Here is a 21093-nt window from a genome sequence, read left to right as displayed (position 1 = left end):
AGAGTCACAACCGTTTGCCCAATTGAGGACTGAAGAAGATGTCTGTCCGATCTTGGCAGAGGGATTAGCGGAGCAAGAATCCTCTCTGGTGCATGAAGGATCAGCGGAAGCATACATTAGCCGTGAATTGAATCAATTTTGGAAGCTAGGTCCACTGGGGAAAACCCTAGTTCCACATTAAATCGCCAAGTTGGAGGGAAGTTGTAGTAGCTACCCGAAATTTGCAGAGAGTTTTGCCGAGCAAGAACCCTCTCCGGTGAAAGGGAGACCAGCGGGAGCATATAGGGATTGGGTTTTTGTTCGGAGGTGAAGGGCAAAAGGGTTCTAGAAGGGTTAAATAAAAAGAAAAAAATGGGGAAAAGAAAAACAAAAGCGAGTACTAAACGAAACAGATCGAAGACGAGTAAATGGTGAGGCAGGTAGATCCCGACACCGGCGAGCAACAGCTCCGCCAGCGTCGGAAAACTTGGTTAAAAGGAGCTCTTTGGGAATCGTGAGTGCCTGAGAGAGTTTGTTTCTCCAAGTCCACTATGCTTCTTCCAAGTTCTCATCACACTCTCAATGATTCATGCTTATGCCGTGAATTTATAGAAAGTTACATAAGATGCTTTTATTATATATAAAATAAAGACAATCGTTTCATTCATAAAAAAAACTATCTTATGCTAAGTGACATTTGGTCTTCTTTTAGTGCGTCTCTCCAAGTGGTTGCTTTTCTTTTTGACACCAACTTAACTATGCTCTTCATCACTGTTTGAGCTTCTCTCGGTCACTTCCGGGGTTTTGTTTTGAGACATCACCTTCCACACAACAAAAACAAAACCCCAAAGTTAACAACTTTAGATTCAATTTGCCAAAAAAAAAAAAAAAAATCAAATTAATAATATATCACAGTCAAAGCCAAAATCGAAGATCATGGATGTGTCAGTAAAACCAAATCAAATTTTGTCTATAAAAACAAAAATATTAAGAAACAGTAGGGACCGGGACGTGACTATAAAGACAAGTGAAAGAGAGGAGAAACTTACAATTTTCTTATCTAATTCATTCCGCAGCCTCATGCGTTCTTCCATTAGTTTCCTATTTTTCTCCAAGATGTCTGAATAGTTCTTTTGCAAACTTGTTTTTATCTTGTGCAGGCTTTTGCACATACCCTTAACTAACGTGACCTATTAATACAAAACAATCCATATAATTTCCATAGTAACTAATAGATCATGTGGACTAACCCGAGAAACAGAAACAGAAGAGATGTATTCGCAATAGGAAGAAAAATACAGCCACAAAAAGCCTTGCCTCTTTTGTAAGCATTTTTAATTCCTCTTTTAATTTTGCATTAGTGCCCTGTAGCTCTTTCACTTCTGTATTCTCCAAATCTAGAATAGTTTAAATTAAAGTTAAGGACTGCAACAACTTAAAATATATCACAGTCAAAGCCAAAAATCAAAGATCATGGATGAGTGAGTCACTAAAACCAAATCAATTTTTGTCTAAAGCCATAAAAAAAAAAAAAAAAAAACGAACATCACTCTTACCCATGGAATACGATTGTGTGATTTCTACCGTTGCACCAAATCACTGAAAGATTGTAAAGCTGAATGATTATATTGAAAGGAATTACACGTTCTTTATATACAGAGGCTATAGGACTATGTAAGGAAAACAAAAATATACACAATAAATAGAAAGCGTTGACAGAGGAGATTAGATGATATGATAGAGCTGATGATTTGTGATTGAATCTGTTAGATGATATGATGGGAGATGATGAGCTGTGATCGAATATGTTTTCCTTTTATGTAGATCCTTAATAATCACCTCCATTACTACTATAAAAATAAATTAGACGTCATACACAACCGAACTCATCAAACGTAAAATATATTTCATAAAGTCACCTTTAAAGCCGATCTTTTTTTTGTTATAATACCATCGTTCTTCATCACAAACGCTAAGACTGAATCTACTGAAAATATTGGTTCAAGAAAAATCAAAAGCCCTAAGCTGAACTTACTGAAAGACGAAACTAGAACCTCTAATTGAACAACTTTGGAAAACCGACTTCAATTTCCATCTGCCGAGGACCAACGAAGCGTCGGAGAAGACAACACAACACTATCCGTCCTTGTCGGGAGGAGACCACGTAAGTTGGTTTCCTAATTTACATGCCCTATGAAAGGCCCATAACTACTACTGGTATGATTACTTTTTTGTCGAACGAATTCATTATGGAGTCAAAAATGAAAGATTCAATGATTCATGAATCTATTACACGTAAAATTTTATAGAAAGTTACTTAGCTGTTCTTGTTATATATAAACACAATCGTTTCATTCATATAGTACAAAGTTTCAGACCCAAATATTACAAGTTTCGTAAACTGTCTTGCACAACGAAACAGTCTTTATCTGTAATTTATTTGGAAAAAGGTCCAGCCTAATTATTACATAGGCTTTCTCCCTATACAACAATGACTGTTGCCACAAGGCTCACAATACAAACGTTACAACTTGAAACGAAGCACAGACAGTTTTGTCTTTTGTCTTAAACCGGAACCACTTCCGGTAGTCTACCATTACCTGCTGGAGTCAAGCTCTCATAGTAATCCACCAGAACTTTCCATCCACCTGGGCACATGAAACCATCTGGCGGGTTTTCGTTGTTCTTTGCCAATGTGCGCATCTGAAAGAAATCGAAAAACATTTAGAGATTTTTTTTTTTGTAAGTATACAATGAAGCGATGAAGGATTTCACAATGTAGTATTTCTCTTGGGGACTGATAGATTTACCTTAGTGCCAGAGATGAACAAGAAATCTTGAGGCCTTGACGGATCGAAGAAAGCCATCTTGCCTTGCGTCTTGTCATATGCAGCAACCTGCGAAAATTGAACCAAGATATCAGATCTCAACATTTGCCTGAACAATAAGGGGTGAATCTTTTTCAATTGTGTTTTCTATATACCTTGAAAGGAAGGATATTGAGCCGTTCGAGTCCTGGTGCCATGCTTAGTACTTTCTTTCCATGATCAGCATCGTAAAGATCACGTTTCTCTACGGGATGACCCATCCCAGCTGGATCACGACCCACAATGTAAAAGTTAGCACCAGCATTGATTCTAGCCTTGGCATGCCATTGCACTTCGGTTGGACCAGCGTAATGCATAGGAGAAGGGAAGATCGAAACCACTGTTGTCTCTGGATCAAGAACACCGTCCTCTAGCACCTGTATTAGAATCATAAACCCATTTAGTATACAGCAATTGTTGTTGCTCTCACTCAGATACACACACAATCAATAAGCGTTGTTTCTTTACCTTCTCGTGTTGCCTCATCCTCCAATCTAAAGGAACATCATCAGCCTTTGTGAATCCTCCTAACGGATGAAGCAAAAGGATAGGGTTTTTGTATCCCATCTCAAGAAGTCTCCTACGTGTATCAGTCATAAGAAGAGCATGACCATTGTGAACCGGATTCCTCAGCTGGAAAGCAAATACAGCATCCGCGTTACGCTTTTCCAGCTCTTTACGTAGCTCAGCAGGCGAAAGCCTGAAACGGTCAAGCCCATCATTGTACTTAACTGGCTCAAGAACCTCAAGATCACCCCCAATAAGCCAGTTTCCAGCATTGGTTATCGCCTCTTCTACATAAGGCAAACCTGGAGCAGTCGTACCCCAAGTTCTAGCTATCCTTTCTTCCTTTGGATGCTTGTAAATCTCAATGCTGATCAAAACAGAAACAAACACGTTTCTGAGTAACTAATTATAAATCCATATCCAAGTTTCAATCATGCATCTATATCATTGAATGACTATTGTATCTACAGTGATGCATAAACAGAGTATTCTGCTTTTGTGGTCTATTGTCAAACGAATCAGATCTAGTCTAACTACAATCATGAATACATATCAATCAACACAGATAAAGCTAAATCTCAGTTTCTTCTTCATGAATCTATCAAATCTGGATTCGAGGGAATAATAGAAGAACTTACTCGCTGAGGATAGCGACGGGGTTACCATCGGAACCAACAAGAGCGACACGTTTAGAATCGCCGATGAGAGCCTTTTGCTCATCGTCGATAGCGAGAACAATAGGAACAGACATGTTAACAACGGATCCGTCGTCAAGACGGAGCGAGTTGAAATGAAGAGTTTGGAGGAACTCGGATTCTCTCATGAAACCTCCGAGTGGACTTGCCCAGCCTTCGCTTAACACGTGCATCCATTGAAAGTCAATCGCCGTTAGCTCGACGCGAGGAAGCTCCGCCGCCTCGTGTTTCTTCTCCCGCCGTTTCGGCTCTTCCACGATGAGCTCCACCAGCTTACCTCCGTCAGGCGCGATTAATCCGGCTCGGACTGATCCCACGCCTCCACCGCCGCGACGGCGTAGGGATTTCGAAGGGAAGGATACGGCGGCGAAGGGGAGATCGGAGTTTGGGGATGATGATTTGGTGAGTGGTTGAGATAGGAATGGAGTTTTGCTTAATACTGCAGCCATGGAAGCCATGTTTTGAAGGTCTGGCTGCTGCTTCAAGCTTGTGGCTCTAATGGAGGAGAGAGAGAGCTTGGAGATGATGGTATGGTTTGTTCCCAATTCAATTGGAAAATGAGATTTGGTGTTTGGATTGGTTTTATAGAGTTAATAGTAATTAAGGACCGTATTATTATGTACCTGGACGGGTATTAGTTATTTAATTAATTTTATTCTATGATTATATTAATAGTAGTAGTGTGACATAAGTATATTATAACGAGGTTACCTTATTGGTATAGTACAGAGTCATTCTATACTTTTCTTTTATTATTAAACATATACTACTACTTTTTTTTAATCGAGGTTTTCATATTGGTTTGTATTATTATCGTTGTTATGTCATCATATATACTCATATTTAAAATACGATTATATTATACGTGTGTGAATTTAAAAAATTAAATAAAGAAGAAAGTTTTTCTGAAAATAAAAATAATTGACCGCCAAAATAATAGTATAGTACTAATATACTATTAGTGGAATATACTTTTCTTTATATTCTCTCGTTAGTGCACGTCGGTTTAACTCATAAACTAAATGTCATAATCTATTTTGAATTGTAGGTATATAATCAAACAAAATATACAGATAGTAGTTATTTTATAAAACATCTTTTTATTTAATGTTTGGGACATTATAGTTATAGATAAGATATATCCAGATTCCAGAGTAATTTAGCTATTGTATGTTGTTAAAGGAAATATATATAAAAGTATAATAAAATAAAAATAAAAGTTAGGAAAGGTGAGGTAAGAAGAGGCTGTGTGGTGAGGACCGATGCTACAGTTGAATACATCCCAAGAATACGGTCAGGTTCGACCACGCATTTGCTTACTACACAAACCACTTGTATTAGAATATTAACACCACTCGATCTGCCACGTCACATCACGAATATTTGTTCCCCTTTTTTCTCATTTTTCTTAGAATAATACTAGCTAGTACTACTTTTCGAGTAATCAATCTCATTTTAATAAACAAAAATGAAGCTAAACATTTAAATGAGATTTACTTCTTTTTTTTTTTGGGTAGATTATTCTCTCTTATTCTTATCTTATATAAGCATTCATTTTTTTTTTCTTTTTTTACCATTCATTATTCACGATTTACTAGAACGTGATTTGGATAAATTTAGTTATATAATTCAATGTTTCCAATTTTACTCTTCTCCATAGGATCAGAGCTATGTGTGTCTATCGGCTCTTGACAACGACGTTACGAAAAAAAACTCGATGTAAATTTGATAAAGATAGGAACATTATTGAGTTGGATATTATTGTGAGGTCGAAAGAAAAATAAAAACACGAGGTGTAGTGTATGATTGTGAATACAATAAAAAAATGTTATTTTAGAAAACATTTTGCCGGCCCATTGATTACTACTTATATTATAAAGCTCCTCAATATTGACCTGAATCAGACCAATCTTGACCCCAAAGCAGCCACGAACTCATCTTTTTTTTTTCTTCTCTTTCTCATAGATAAACATATGTGTTTGTTAATCTGACAATGATGCTGTGCATGCGCAGAGGCACGTGGTAAATATTGTCAAAATTGGAAAGTTGGTAGACTGGTAGATGAATGAATTTTATCTCCCATTATTTTCTTAACCATTTCTTTTCCATTATAACAAATTGAACTCCAAAATACTCAAACGTTACAAACTTACAAGTTTACTCATCTTCTTTTAAAAATTATTCAGTTTGGATCTTAACAATTTTTTTTTTTTGACTAATTCATATATTTAAGTAAATGTTAGACGATCAAGGAGTTGGATTATGTAGGGCTTGATGACCAGTTTATTGGTGGCTGGCATGGGACCTTTTCACATTCAACATGTGTCAAATATCAAAATTAAAACATTCATGTTGTTCGACCTACCTGCTTTGCTCTCGTAATCATTAACCAGATAATTAAATACAGTAGTAAGCAGAAATCATAATTGGAGATATCCCGTGCTTAAAGCATGGGTCAATATTTTTAAAAAAGTTTATAATATAATAATAAAAATTATTGTTATATATTTTTTCAAAAAATATTTTGTTTGGAATAATATTTATTTTTAATTATTCTGTAAATCTATTAGTCTATTTGAATACTAATTATTTTAGAATATTATAGTATTTTTTTTTGACATATAATTACAGTTTTATATTGTTTGTTTGTTGTATTTGCATCATTATTTTGTGAAATATAAAATAGTTAATTTAATATTATAATTATGAGCAAATAAAAATTATTAATTTATTATCTATTTAAATTTACTTTTACCAACCGGCCAATGTGGAAATTAAAACACACATTTTTCGTAGATTGGGTAATATATCTTTGTTTTTAAAAATTTCAAATCACAACATATGCAGAAAAAATTCTGCATTTTATTAATCATAAGTATTATATGGAAATTCTAAAAATATTGTAAATAAAATAAAATAAAGATGATAGGAGAATCATAATTTGAAATCTTAACAAAATCTTCGAATTTAGTTATTAAAAATAATTGTATTGTATACTTGGATATAAAATCTTAGTTTTTAAAATTCTAATTGGTTTTTATTTTATTTTTAAAATATTTACTAATTTCGTCCATAATTTATTAGAGAGAGAAAATATTTTTATTTTTATTTTTTAATTAATTATATTTATTTAAATTAATTAATTAAGCTTAATTAAAATTTTCTAATGGCAATTGAATGTAATTTTTTACACTCAACTGTAATTCTTTACTCTCTTCTTTTAATGTAATTTTGTAATTCGTGATATTGGTTTGTTTTCTCAGGACTTGTTTTGGTGTACAAATGATTGAATTGTATTCATTATGTGGATTGTGGAAGTTGAACAAGAACATTCATTGGGAATTTGAGATGGATAATGAAACGGAGCTTCTTTGATTAACATTGATGAGAATACTAGATTTAGTGAGTTGGTAAAGATCCTATTAGAAGATTTTGACATTGATATTTAGGCACAATGTTTAAAGCTTAGTTATACATTGCCTGTTATGTCTGCTACCATAGGTAGTATTTCTATCTTTATTAGAAATAATAGGCAGCTTGAAGCTTTTAAACTCAAATATGCACAAAGTGGAGGAGTTCTTCATCTATGTGTTACTGTTGAGGATTTTGTGTGACTGTTGAGCAGGTATTTTTAGTAAACTCATTCTCTTATTCTTTCTAATATTGTTTTAGAAAAGTAACTGATTTGACGAATATTTCTTTATCAGGGCCAACCTAGTTCTACTCCTTTTATTGAGAGTGTTACTGCTGTTACTCAGGTAACTTTCTATTTTAGAATTTTTAATTATTTCTTGCTTACAAAACCTTATAAAATCCTTTGAAAACACTTGTACAACGTTTTAAATACTTTACATCTCCTTTCAAGATCAAACTAGCTCAAATATGTTTGTTGGGAATGCTATCGATGTTTCTACTGCTACTCATACTCAGGTAACTTACAATGGCATAAATGTTTTAATTGCTTTTTCAACCCCTTTTAAAAATCTTTGAAAACAGTTGTAAACCTTATTAAATCCTTTGAAATCACTTGTAAAACCTTTTAAATACTTGTACTTTCAGGGTCAACCAATACCAAATTCATATGTCGAGAGTGTTCCTCGTTTTTATTGTTCTCCTGTTGCTTCTTCAAGTCAACATACTGACACCGATGATGATTTTACTGCTACTGCTACTCATACTCTAATAACTTACAATGGCATTAACCCTTTTAAAACCTTTGGTAAATCCATTTAAACACTTTTAAAAACCTTTGAAAACAGTTGTAAACCTTATTAAATCCTTTGAAATCACTTGTAAAACCTTTTAATTACTTTACAAATCTTTTAAAAATTCATTGATTTGTACTTTCAGGCTCAACCAATACCAAATCCATATGTCAAGAGTGTTCCTTGTAACATGACAACCTCTGGTTCTTCACACTCAACTGGTCTAATCGATGTTGATTCACTGTTTTGTGGGAAGTTATTCAAAGACAAAACAGAAATTAGAAGTCAGTCAAGCATAGTTTTGAGTTTCATACTTTTAAGTCAGATAACAAGAGGTATGTTCTTCATTGTATTGATGAAAAATGTAGTTGGAGGCTACGTGCAACTAAGGTTAAAGCATCAGATAGCTTTGTTGTTCGAAAGTATATTAGTCAGCACAGTTGTGACTCTGCTTTAAGGAATGATAATCATCGCCAAGCATCTGCAAGGACTTTGGCTGGTTTGGTTAGTAACCATTTTGTAGGAGGAAAGCTTCCTCTCAGACCTAAACAGCTCATGGAAATTTTTAGGAATGACCATGGAGTTGGTGTCTCGTACTCAAAAGCATGGAGAGCTCAAGAACATGTATCAGAACTGGCTAGGGGTTTACCTGCTGATAGTTATGAGGTTTTACCGAGTTGGTTCCAAATGATAGAAAAGAAGAATCCAGGTACTATCACTTACATCAAAGCTGATTTTGATAATAAGTTTAGATACGCTTTTCTGGCTTTTGGTGCATCAATTAGAGGTTTTAAGTTTATGAGAAAAGTTATTTCTATTGATGGCGCCCATTTGAAATCAAAGTTTAAAGGGACTTTGCTTGCTGCATCAGCTCATGATGGTAATTTTCAGTTATATCCTATTGCTTTTGCCGTTGTTGATTCTGAGAATGATGCATCATGGGATTGGTTTTTGCGGTATTTGAAGACTATTATTCATGATGAAAATGATCTAGTTTTCGTGTCTGATCGGGCTTCTTCAATTGCAACTGCGCTTTCAGTAAATTATGAACTTGCTCATCATGGGATTTGCACTTTCCACTTGCAAAAGAACCTGGAAACACGATTTAGAGCTTCTCCTTCTCTTCTTCCAGTTGTTCATGATGCTTCAAGAGCTTACACTCTATATGATTTTGATTATTTGTTAAGTCAAATTTCCAATGGTAATCCAGAACTTGGAGAATATCTTTGGCAAGCTGATATTAGGAAATGGTCTCGTGCATATTCTCCTTCTAACCGGTACAAAATCATGACATCTAATTGTGTCGAGTCCATTAACTCCTTGTTAAAAGAGACTCGCGAGTATCCAATTGTCTGCCTGTTTGAGACAATCAGGTCTATTTTGACTAGGTGGTTTAATGAACGACGTGAGGAGAGCTATCGACATCCATATGCTGTGACTCCAAATGTTGGGAATAAGATGAAAGCATCTTATAATAATACTACCCGCTGGCTTGAAGTTTGTCAAGTAAATGAAAATGTCTTTGAGGTTAAAGCATGTTTAAAGACGTATGTGGTGAATTTAGACACAAGGAAATGCACATGTTGTATGTTTGATATTGACAAATTCCCTTTTGCACATGGAATTGCTGCTGCCAAACATGTCAATCTCAATGAAAACATGTTTGTTGATGATTATCATTTCACTGAAAGGTTATAACTCTCTTCTTTAATTGGGTTTTGAAAAGGTTGCTAAAGTAACGGATCTGACAGGTTTTAACAATGTTTTAAAAGATTTTACAAGTTGTTTATAAGTAGTTTTTAAAATGGTTTAACAATGTTTTACAAGGTTTTTCAAAATTTTATCAAAGTTCTATAAGTCTTATCTTCCTCTTTTTGTTTTACAGAGGGCGTTTAGGATATTCAGAGAGCATTCACCCAGTAGGTGATATGGAGTATTGGGAGATTCCAAAGAGTGTTAGTACTTCTATTCGGCCACCTTCTACTCGTATACCTAGTGGCAGGCGAAAGAAAAAGAGAATAGTTAGTTCATGGGAGCATGGAAAGGCTAAGACAAATTCAAAACAATACAAATGCAGTAGGTGTGGTCAGTGTGGACACAACAAATCTAGTTGTGTAGCTGTTATCTAACCCTCTCTCTCTTTTAATTCAACTTGAATTTGTTCTTTTTAATAAAATATTTCAGTATGTGGTGTTGTAAACTCCATTTTCTTTGATTTTTTTTTTTCAGATTTTACTGATTTAAAACATTATAAACAACTTGTAAAACCTTTACAAAGCAAATCGTACTGTTTTAAATCATTATAAACAACTTGTAAAACCTTTTAAAACCTGTTAAAACCATATATACAGTCTTGTAAATCATATATACTGTTGTAAATCCGTTTAAAAACATTTCAAAAACTGTAAATTTCTTTAAAAAATTATATATACTTTTGTAAAACCGTTTAAAATCTTTTAAAAATTTGTAAAACCTTTTAAAAACCTTAATTGATTGGTACTCAATCCATTACTTCTGTTCGTCTTTTCGGATTTAGTTTTTTTGGCCCACCCTGGCCCACCCTCTGAAAGGATACCAAACAGTCAAGTGAAAACGTAATTGATTGGCACAGTTAGTATTTAGTAATGTTTATTACGAACATCGAAGGAGATAAATCAAGATACTACAAAGGATTTTCGCGGTTACCCCAAGCCCAGAGAGAAACAGCGCTCCACTTTTGGTTTCGAATCGCTTATGTTTCTTTTGTGGAAGACGATTGAAGGGGTATTACGCGAAGAGTCGCTTTCGAAACAGCGAAAGGGTAAGAATCGAAGGGGTAAGATTTATGCGTTGACGGAGATAAACAACGAAGAGGCTCTTAAAACCGTAACTCTTTGAAGGGGTAATACGCGAAGCATTGCTTTGGTTTACGAAAAGTACCACTTCGGTTATAATTACGCGTTGAAGGGGTACTTTTTGTAAACCAAAGCGACGCTTCGCTATAAATACTTTTTGCTCTTGATTTACACATCAAACCTTTGTCTCATGAAAACGTAAAATTCATCTCTCAGACTCCTCAATTCCTATTACCTTTTTCCTTCAATCGTCAGAAATGTCGCAATTTTCTTCAACCCAAGGCATGCTTTGAAATCTTTGAACAAGGATCATTCGACAAACGTCACAGCAGGTAAACGCCTACATCTTCAGATTAGTTTTGTTTTACTGTTAAGGATAAAAGAGATTGACTATGTTTGTCTTTTTGTTAGTAATTATTGATGACAACATTTTCAATTGGGAGGCTACTTTAATCGGACCGGTGAACACCCCATATGAAGGGGGAGTGTTTAAAATGAGTATTCACTTTTTGTGTGATTACCCAAATAATCCCCCAAAGGTATTTGTTTTGATTATACTCCCTTTTATTTAGCAAACATGTGTATTAGGACTCCTCTTTTTGCAGCCACTCAATAGTTTTTTAAATATAATTTCTTAATAATGCAGGTTTTTTTCAAAACAAAAATTTTCCACCCAAACATATCAGGAAGAGATGCTATATACCTAAGAGTGTTGAAGTCCACATATTGGCATCCCATTCCGATTATTTGGCTTTTCAAGGCAATAGTGGAGAAGTTGATTGAACCAGAGCTTGATGATGAGGACGAGGTCGATAAAAATCTTGCCAACCTCTACAAAACTGATAGGACAGGGTTTGAAGAGACGGCAAGAGAGATGACAAACCAATACGCTGGGAGAGCAAACTGAAATATGTTACTAAATAGTTCAAATCTATTTTTCAAATCTTGAATAATTGAACTTGTATTTGTTCTTTTTAATAAAATATTTCAGTCTGTTATGTTGTAAACTCCATTTTCAAACAATTTTTTTTCCATATTTTACTGTTTTATATCATTATAAACAACTTGTAAAACCTTTTAAAACTTTCTAAAAACCATAGATACTCTTTTAAAACATTATAAACAACTTGTAAAGCCTGTTAAAAAAGGTAAATTTTACTGTTTTAAAACATTATAAACAACTTGTAAAACCTTTTAAAACTTTCTAAAAACCATATATACTCTTGTAAATCATATATACTCTTGTAAAACCAAACCATTTATAGGATAAACACCATTTAAAAGGTTTTACAAGCGAAACGAAGTAACTTAACATTAAAAAGACAAATTTTTAAAATCTACTTGCAAACTAAACATTGAAATATTTTGCCATTTATTATTCTTCTTGATGTGATCATGTTAATATACCAACAAGATGCAAATTTTCATAACCTAGATATTTGCTAACTCTGCAAATTATGGATTTTTCTTGAAGTATTTGTCCCTATACTCCTGCAAAAGAAAAGAAAAATTTAAGTTAATATTAAATAACAGTAAAATGTGCATCAAATTCTCTTAAATCTAACAAAAGTCGAGGTTCACTAACCTTTAATGTTGAAAACATTCGGGTACCGAGGTATCTCATTTGTGGAGTAACATCTTTAGGAATTTTGTCAGGATGAAGAATTAATATTGCCTTCCTTGCTACTTTACTTACATCTTCTTTAGTTTCCAAATCCATGAGAAATTTTTTTTCTCACTTGCCAAAGATACTAAAATGTCGAACATCCAAATTTTGTTAGTATTAACGCCTATGATAACAAGTATATGATTTTTTCAAACTTACTTCATCCATTGACGAAAGCATATATTTGACGTCCCCGTGAATAGTCTAACGACTTATAACTGCCTTGATTTGTTTCATTTCTTCGTCACTTATAGTGTTCTCCTGCATAGAAGATGTTTGCACTAATACAAACATAAGAAAAAAAAATATTATATGTCATTTTCAAAAGAGCAAATCATCTATAATAAAGAATTCAACAACTTACAACTGCTCATGTCTTGGCTGGTGTATTCTTATTGACTGGGAGCTTCTTGTTGGCTTGGGTCTTCTTGTTGAGTGGGAGTTTCTTGTTGGCTTGGGTCTTCTTGTTGAGTGGGAGCTTCTTCTTGGCTTGGGTCTTCTTGTTGAGTGTGAGCTTCTTCTTGGCTTGCGTCTACATCGGTATCTGAAATATTAATACACTCTTCGTCATCCGATATAACAATGTAAGCTTCTTGTTGACTTGAGTCTACATCATCAGCACTTTTAGGCTTCTCATCCTGCATAAATAATTATTTTTTCATTAACCATATGTAAATTATTTTCAAATATGTTTTTACAAGGTTTTTAAAATTAGTCGATCATATTCAAGTAACACATACCTTATCATTATTCATATCCTCCTCTTGTGGATCATTTTCATTAGTATCCTGGGTATTTTCTTCAGGAATAACACTTGGGTCCCCTCTCAAGTCAGTTTGTTTCTCATGTTGATAATCTTGATTCTCTTCTTAGGTACCTAGAAATGTTGTAAATTTTGTTTAATACTATTTAAAACACTAGCAAAACCTTTAAAAATGATTATATGATTTTGTTAAAAACTCGTTTAAACACTTTTAAAACGATTTTAAAAGGAATTAAGTTTTTTTTTCAAACCATTTAAAACCATTGAAAACCCTTTTTAAAACCATTGTTAACAATAGTAAAACGATTTTATATGATTTTGTTAAAAACTCTTTAAAACACTTTTAAAATGATTTTAAAAGGAATTAAGTTTTTTTTTTCACTTACAAATTCACTTGGAGAAGCTGGTACTTCCTCTTCTTCAGTTGCCGAGGCTGGTACTTCCTCTTCTTGAAAGGCAGTTGCAGAGGCTCGTACTTCCTCTTCTTGAAAGGCAGTTGCAGAGGCTGATACTTCCTCTTCTTGAAAGGCAGTTGCAGAGGCTGGTACTTCCTCTTCTTGAAAGGCGTTGCAGAGGCTGGTACCTCCTTTTCTTCAAATGCCCTTGATTCCCACTGTGGTGCTGCAGCAGCAGTAGTGATCCCCACATGATTCTCCAGTCTCACTATTCTTTTGTGAATAAGTTGACATGTTTTTAAAATCATGTCAATTTTTCCACTACAAGATATTCTTTTTTTTTTGTTAGTTTGATTCAAGGAGGGCCCAACAGCTTCTCTCACACGCTTGTTTTGATTTTGTTCTCCTTTTTCAACTTGAATCCATCCTTGAATCCATTCCTCCTTAGTCATCTTATAGCCTTAGATTACAAGTTTAACAACTTCACCAAAATCCTTGTCTTCATCATTCGGTGGCATAACCAAATGGCTATATTCATCGGGATCACCAACAATTGTTTTCACTTCAACATGCAAAGATAAATCGATTCATATTATATCTCAAAAGTCTTATACATATATTGTAAAACCTTTTAAAACTCTTTTATAATTCTCGAAATTCCTTGTAAATCCGTTGTTAAGTCTTGTAAACCAGTTTAAACACATTGGAAATCCAAATTACGTTAATAACACTATTTTAAAAGGTTTTACAATGTGTTTTAAAACTATTTGAAAACAAAAAAAATAGATCTAGAGAAGTATTAGTACCTTGCCAGACTCAAGAACAAATTTTATTTCATTGAATTGTGGGGATTTTGTCATTTGACATTGCAAGATCAGCGGAAGATATTGATTTTGGCTTGAAATGCTTTCCCTAACACCAAATTGTTCCCCTAACTGGCGAACTAAAGATAATGCCCAGATTTGGATTGCAAATGGAAAGCCAGCCATACCATACTGTATATTTGCCAACGATCCCACAGTCATTTGTTTCACGCCTATCACTAATGATTCGTAAGCAATTTCACCCCAAGGATACTTGCAGAAATTCTCAAAACTACTGGCTCTCTCCAAATTCTTTAAGGGAATTCGAACTACAGGATTTTGTGCTATCAATATCCCCTCCACTAGTAACAAAGCACCTAATCGAATTCTTTCATCAGGTTTCATGTCTTTTCCTTTAAATTCCAAAGTACGACGAAGATCTTTGCAGGACATTTTATTATTCATCCACAAATCTTTTTTCGATGTAACAGTACCTGATGGAACAGTACCTACCGGAAGGCCTGTTGTAATGACGAATTCTCTTAGTGAAAATCGCATAGGTTGATCATCAAATGCAAACCAGAGCTCGTTTTTCGCAGACAAAATCCTCCTTTGGAGTAAGTGGTGGACCAGTTGACTCGAGAAGATTTCTTTCCCATTAACAAATTCTATAATTAGACCCAAGAAAGACTCCTTTAACTTCTTGAACTCATTTTTTTATTAATGCTTTCTTTACAGTTGCCAAAACAGCTTTCTCAGAAGAATATTTAGTTACTCTCTCTAATGTATCTCCCTCTGTGCCTATCATGATTAATCTTTTTGGGAAGAACAGTTTCTTCGCAGAATCTTCAAAAATACTCATATCACAAAACTTGTCAACATTGTTTATAGAGAAGAACATATTCATGTCATGCACCCAAGATCCCTTTTAAAACCCTTTCACATTCTTTTAAGGGGGCATTAGTAAGAAATTCTCTTCTTTTAAAATCCTTCCTATTTTAAAACCAATATAAAACTTTTTAAAGACATTGATAAATTTCCAACCTTCGAATTCCGAATTCACCAAAACATCATAAAAATTCAAATTGAAATAGAAATTGAAGTCAAAATTAAGTTCCGAACCAAACTTACAGATGGGAGAAGAAGAGACGACGAATTTGAAGAGAGGACTGAGAGGAAAAACGAGGGAGAAGAAGAATCCATAATTCGACGAAGAAAATGGCAATTTGAAGTCCTCGAGTACCCAATCAGCCAACTCCTAGTTTCAATCAGACGACTTCGTGTCTGCAATCCGACGAAATCGAGAACCCAATTTAAATGAATACAGATTTGAGTGAATTTCGCGATTCTTAACCTCCTAGACGGAAAACTGTACTGTTTGGAAGAGGAACATGTGACTTTTTAGGAACAGGGGGTTATATTTTTGCAATTGGGCCTAGGCCTAGGGCTTTCACCCTTATAATAAAAAAACATTGTAAAACTTTTTAAAATATTAATTACGTTTTATATTATTAACACCATTTAAAAGGTTTTACAATCGTTTTAAAAAGTTTAAAAGTCTTTAGTTTTGGTAGTTTTAGATTTTATAGGATTTAAAAGTGGTTTTTAAAAGGATTCGAAAAGGATAAACAACGTTTTTTTTTGAATAATCTGAAAGGAGTAACTTAACATTATTCTAGAATAGTGTCACAGTAAAAACACAAAAATTTTAAATCTACTTGTAAACTAAACATTGAAATATCTTTGCTATTCATTATTGTTCTTGATGCAATAAGCTAAAGCTCTATTCCTCCAATCACGTTTATATACCAGCAAGATGCAAAGTTCCATATCCTACGTATTTGCTAATTCTGCAAAGATAATATAATTAATGTTAGAACCTATTAAAATACATTGCAATACCAACCAGTTAACCATTTTAAAACTATTGTAAACCCATTTAAAACCAGTTTAAATAACCATGTAAAAACCTACACTGACCTGCAAAGATGTCAACCGCCATTTTCTGCCGTAAATCACCAATTGACTCATTTGTAAGATTGCCATATGTCGGAATGCTCATAGCCAAACACTCCATTGTCTTTAGCATGAATACACCACTATCTTCAATCTTAGCAACCTATCAAGAAAAAACAAAGTGAAGAGTCCACAATATTTACAGAGAACATATCACAAAACTAGAAAACAAGCTCAACAGTATTTACCTGAGGTATGCAATTCATGATATTTATTCTGAATGGAGATTCCTCTGTATCATTTTTCATCCCAAATTTCTTCTGGGCAATATACGACATTGCAACAGCATATGCACCCACCTGTTTGTCTTTAATTTTGTTACTGTATAAAGACTTGGCTAAATCATAGATAGTCAACACCCTCTTCTCCAAATTGATCATTAATGGCATCATTGGTGCCAATATTTTGTTTGTAGGTGCTTCCTTGAAGAGTTGACTGAATCTTTCTTCAGGGAACTCATATTCATCTTTGTCCTCAATGAATATGGAGTAATTTTCATCAATCCCTCTCAAAAAAGATACTCCTGCCAACGTCCATTCTTTGCTTTTATAGAACTCCGGATGACTTTCTACTCTTTTGCTTAATAACTTCACAGCTGTATCAACATGTTAAACAACAACAAAAACCGGGTTAGAACTTAATTTGAAATTTAAAAGAGTTTACAAATTTAAACAACCCTTGTTGTCAAATAATTCATATAAATAAGTTCAGACCCGGTCACACATCATCTTGTAAACCAGTTTAAACACATTACAAAACTTTGGAAACAGTTAAAAAAACATATTTTAAATCTTTTTAAAACACTTTTAAACCTCTTGTAAATCTTTTTAAAAACTTTTTTAAAACTCTTGTAAAACCTTTAAAACATTATGATTTGTAATCATACCATTGTTGTTAACGACTTCCCTGGCGTCTCTAGTGCTGTGAACCACCTAGCATCAACTTTGTTACCCAGAATTGTTAGTTGCCTACATCCAAAAATAAACAGAATAACCATAAATACTTACAAAACCATGAATACATCTTTTAAAACATCTATAAAAGACTATTTGAACATTTACTTTTGTTCCTAGAAACTAAAACTTACTTTGTTTTCCTTGAATTCTTCCATTCAGTAAATATTTCTAACCGGGTATTATCAACTTTGGAAAAAGGATAAAAAAAATTGGGTGCTTCTTCTTCTCAGCCGTGTAAGGCGGTTGAGTGTGAATAGAAGGAACTGTATTTCGTTCACTTTTTCTTTGCACACCACCAACATCATCAGATTTTCTCTTCTTTTTTTGTGGCTGTACAAAACACAAAAATATTCCACTTTATATCGATACACTGGAAAACAATTTAAATAACTCATAGAAATTATTAAGTTAGATACATACCCCTTCTCTAGCTTGAACATCATCATCAGGATTGTCACTTGGTTTACGCTTCTTCCTCTGTAGTGCCACAAGAAAATCACAATTTTTTGTAAACATTAATAAAATGTAAAACATCATAAAACATTATACAACTAGATACTAACCTTTTTTCTGTTTGTAACATCATCATCACCATCATTGCTTTGCTTAGACTTTCTCTGCAGTTCAAAAAGTTTTTGAAGAAAACAATGTTTACATGATTTAAACCTAATGAGATACTTGATGAAATCTTTTAAAATACTCATAACAACTATATAAAAAATTAATGATTTACCTGTTCTCTCTCTCTCAAAACTTTCTTCTTACTGCTTGCTCCCTTCTCTTTATCCATGCTTTTATCTTTTCCAATATCCTGATCTTCTTGAGAAAGAAGATCAAATTTTGGTGTAGAAAGGCGTGGAGAAGGAGATTTATCCTTCAAAGATGATAACAATTGTGGTTTGGTTTACAACAGGCTTTTAAAAGGGTATTTGGAAACTTATAAAAATACTAAATCAATGTACCTTTGGTGTTTCTTCAAAGTAATTACCATCATCACCACCAGTTTTTTGAGTGTTTTCATCGTCTCCAGCGTAGCTCCCATCTTGTGTGTTTGACGGACGAACAGAATCTGCAGACGGGCTTTCTTCGACATCTTCTCTAGCAATATCTCCATCAACATTTTGTTTGCCAGCCTGCAACAAAACAAAAGACCATATGACAACATCATTTAAAAGGTTTTACAATCTAGTTTTAAAAGGTTTTGGTCACATTTGAAACCAGTTTTTAAAAACATGGTAAAACTTTTAAAACACCTTGTAAAAACTTTTAAAACAGATTGTAAAACCTTTTGAAAACCTTTTAAAACAGATTGTAAAACTTTTGAAAACCTTTTAAAACCCTTTTAAAGTCTTAACAAAGACTAATTAAACCTTTTATACAGCCGTTTACAAAATAGATACTGACTTCTTCACATTCTATTATGTCCATCTTCATCTTTGTGAGACTGCAAAGGGAAAAGAAAAAAAAGGAGCTCAGTTAAAGAGTTTAGTGTCTAATGTATGAGAAAATGTGTGATCTTGGAATCTTACTCCTTTATCCTTATCTTTCTCTGATGTGTTTTTGACAGCTTCTTCAATGGCTTCTAGTCTTTTATTGAAGTCTTCTAACATGAAGAGGATTATGTCAAGTTTGTCAGAATCTGGCAAATTTTTCTCCATTTTCTCATGTTTCTCAGAGACTGACAATTTTTCCCCCATTTTGTCACCTAACTCTCCCATGGCATAGTAAATATCAACTAATCTACAAGACCATTCTTCTTTCTTCAATCTATAGCCTTTTATAACCAAGCTAATAACTTCTTCAAAATCATTGTCATTTTCATCAACCAAATGCTTATATTCTTGTGGATCTCCAATTATAGTTTTGACTTCAACCTACAAAAATAATCAAAATCCATCAAAACAAAACTCATCAAATAAGATAACCAATGAATAACAAAACTACACTTTTAATAGAATTCAAAACTTACACAAGTTGCTGTCTTAATAACATCAACAATTTCGTCAAACCATGGAGCTCGACTTGAGTGCCAGTTGAGAAACATCGGATACAATGTTTTGGAAAAATCACTCCTTTTCCCAAAGGTAGAACCAAAAATTGGTACAGCAGTCAAAGCCCATATTGTTAATGCCAAGGGAAATCCCTTGACACTATACTGACCTTTTGCCCAAGAAACAATATCCAATTTCTGAATGCATGAAGCAAGGATGTTATATGCTTCCTTTCCCCATGGTTGGACTGTATACATCTCGAAATCTGATGCATGCTTAAGCCGAGACAGTGGTATCTTCTCTAAAGAATATGGTGTCATCAAAATACCTTCTGTTAACACCACTGCAGCGAGGCATTCTTTTTCTTAATCACCCAAAGATTCTTCATCCTTTTCTTGTTTTTTAAAAAGTAGATTTTGAAGCTGAGATAAAGTGTAGTCTCCTCTCACCGCCCAAGAATATGGTTCACTAACTGGATCTATTCCATTATTCCTTGGTTCTCTAGGTTCGCATTGAATCCCTATGTTTAAGAAAACAATGATGTTAGTTTGTTCAAACTTGCCTAATATACGAGGTTATTGATAAAAAAAACATTGTTTTAAACCCTTTTAAAAGGTTTTAAAACTCTTTTAAAAACCTGAAAACCCTATTAAAAACCTTTTAAAACCATTGTAAACCCTTTTAAAACGGGTTTAAAAGCATTTAAAAACCCTTTTAAAAGAGCTTTTGAAAGGGCTTTAAAACCTTTTAAAAGGGTATGTAAAAGGGTTTTAAAACCTTTTAAAGCCTTTTTAAAACCATTGAAAACACTTTATAATACCTGTTGTGAGAAAGAACTCTCTCATGCTGAACCGAAGAGGTTGCATATCAACGGTAAACCATAAGTTACTCCCTGTAGTCTTCAGCCTTCTCTGCATTAAGTAGTGGAATATTTTCCAAGAAAATTTGATGTCTCTGGCAGAAAGCTTGATGATAGGCCCAAGGAAGGAATCTTGAAGCTTTTTGAAAGATTCTTTTCCTAATAAACCTTTAACCTTGTCAACTAGGTTTAAGTCCGAATGTTGACATATGGTTGCTCCACCAATAGGTTCAAAACCCATATCATATATGCTTTTTGGTAGTACAAGGGCTTCAAGATCATTGGTTGCCATCTATTTAAAGAAACACACTTAATTAAAGTTTTCAACGGATTTACAAGAGATTTAAAAGGGTTTTTTAAAGTTCAAAAACACACTTTATCGATCTGAATTCGTCTTATCAACACACTTTATCAACATAATTCAACTACGATTGATCTGAAAATTGATTTCAAATGATTTAACAGGGGCTTTTAAAAAGTGTTTTACAAGAGATAACAAAAATCCAAATTTACAAGACTTTACTAATTCCAAATCCATATCAAACACACTTATCGAT

General features: G+C 33.7%; 2 protein-coding genes and 2 long non-coding RNA genes across 4 annotated transcripts; 1 reads left to right on the top strand and 3 right to left on the bottom strand.

The window, feature by feature from the left end:
* Positions 1-584: 584 nt before the first annotated feature.
* Positions 585-2126, bottom strand: LOC147920457 (uncharacterized). The gene is made up of 5 exons (XR_015591372.1): positions 2034-2126; positions 1536-1578; positions 1297-1376; positions 1029-1169; positions 585-800 (listed from the first exon to the last, which is right to left on the bottom strand). It is a non-coding gene; the product is annotated as an uncharacterized LOC147920457 (long non-coding RNA).
* A 186-nt stretch (positions 2127-2312) lies between these two features.
* Positions 2313-4857, bottom strand: LOC104766186 (ATP sulfurylase 1, chloroplastic). The gene is made up of 5 exons (XM_010490021.3): positions 3992-4857; positions 3315-3720; positions 2963-3223; positions 2790-2876; positions 2313-2682 (listed from the first exon to the last, which is right to left on the bottom strand). The coding sequence occupies exons 1-5, from the start codon at positions 4504-4506 to the stop codon at positions 2545-2547; spliced, it is 1407 nt and encodes a 468-aa protein (XP_010488323.2). The 5' UTR covers positions 4507-4857; the 3' UTR covers positions 2313-2544.
* Positions 4858-7930: 3073 nt separating this feature from the next.
* Positions 7931-11994, top strand: LOC104767762 (uncharacterized). The gene is made up of 5 exons (XM_087501080.1): positions 7931-7978; positions 8108-8267; positions 8579-9944; positions 10139-10274; positions 11734-11994. Exons 1-5 carry the CDS (start codon positions 7931-7933, stop codon positions 11992-11994), a joined length of 1971 nt encoding a protein of 656 aa, XP_087357206.1.
* A 446-nt stretch (positions 11995-12440) lies between these two features.
* On the bottom strand, positions 12441-14075 carry LOC147920456 (uncharacterized). Its single transcript, XR_015590784.1, has 6 exons — positions 13903-14075; positions 13494-13630; positions 13118-13391; positions 12913-13034; positions 12673-12838; positions 12441-12578 (listed from the first exon to the last, which is right to left on the bottom strand). It is a non-coding gene; the product is annotated as an uncharacterized LOC147920456 (long non-coding RNA).
* Between the last annotated feature and the right edge of the window lie 7018 nt (positions 14076-21093).

The sequence above is a fragment of the Camelina sativa genome, chromosome 19 (assembly GCF_030686135.1).
Source record: "Camelina sativa cultivar CO46 ecotype springtype chromosome 19, ASM3068613v1".
Lineage (NCBI taxonomy): Eukaryota > Viridiplantae > Streptophyta > Magnoliopsida > Brassicales > Brassicaceae > Camelina > Camelina sativa.
The sequence above is the reverse complement of the archived record's forward strand: the minus strand, read 5'-3'. Positions and strand labels throughout refer to the sequence as shown.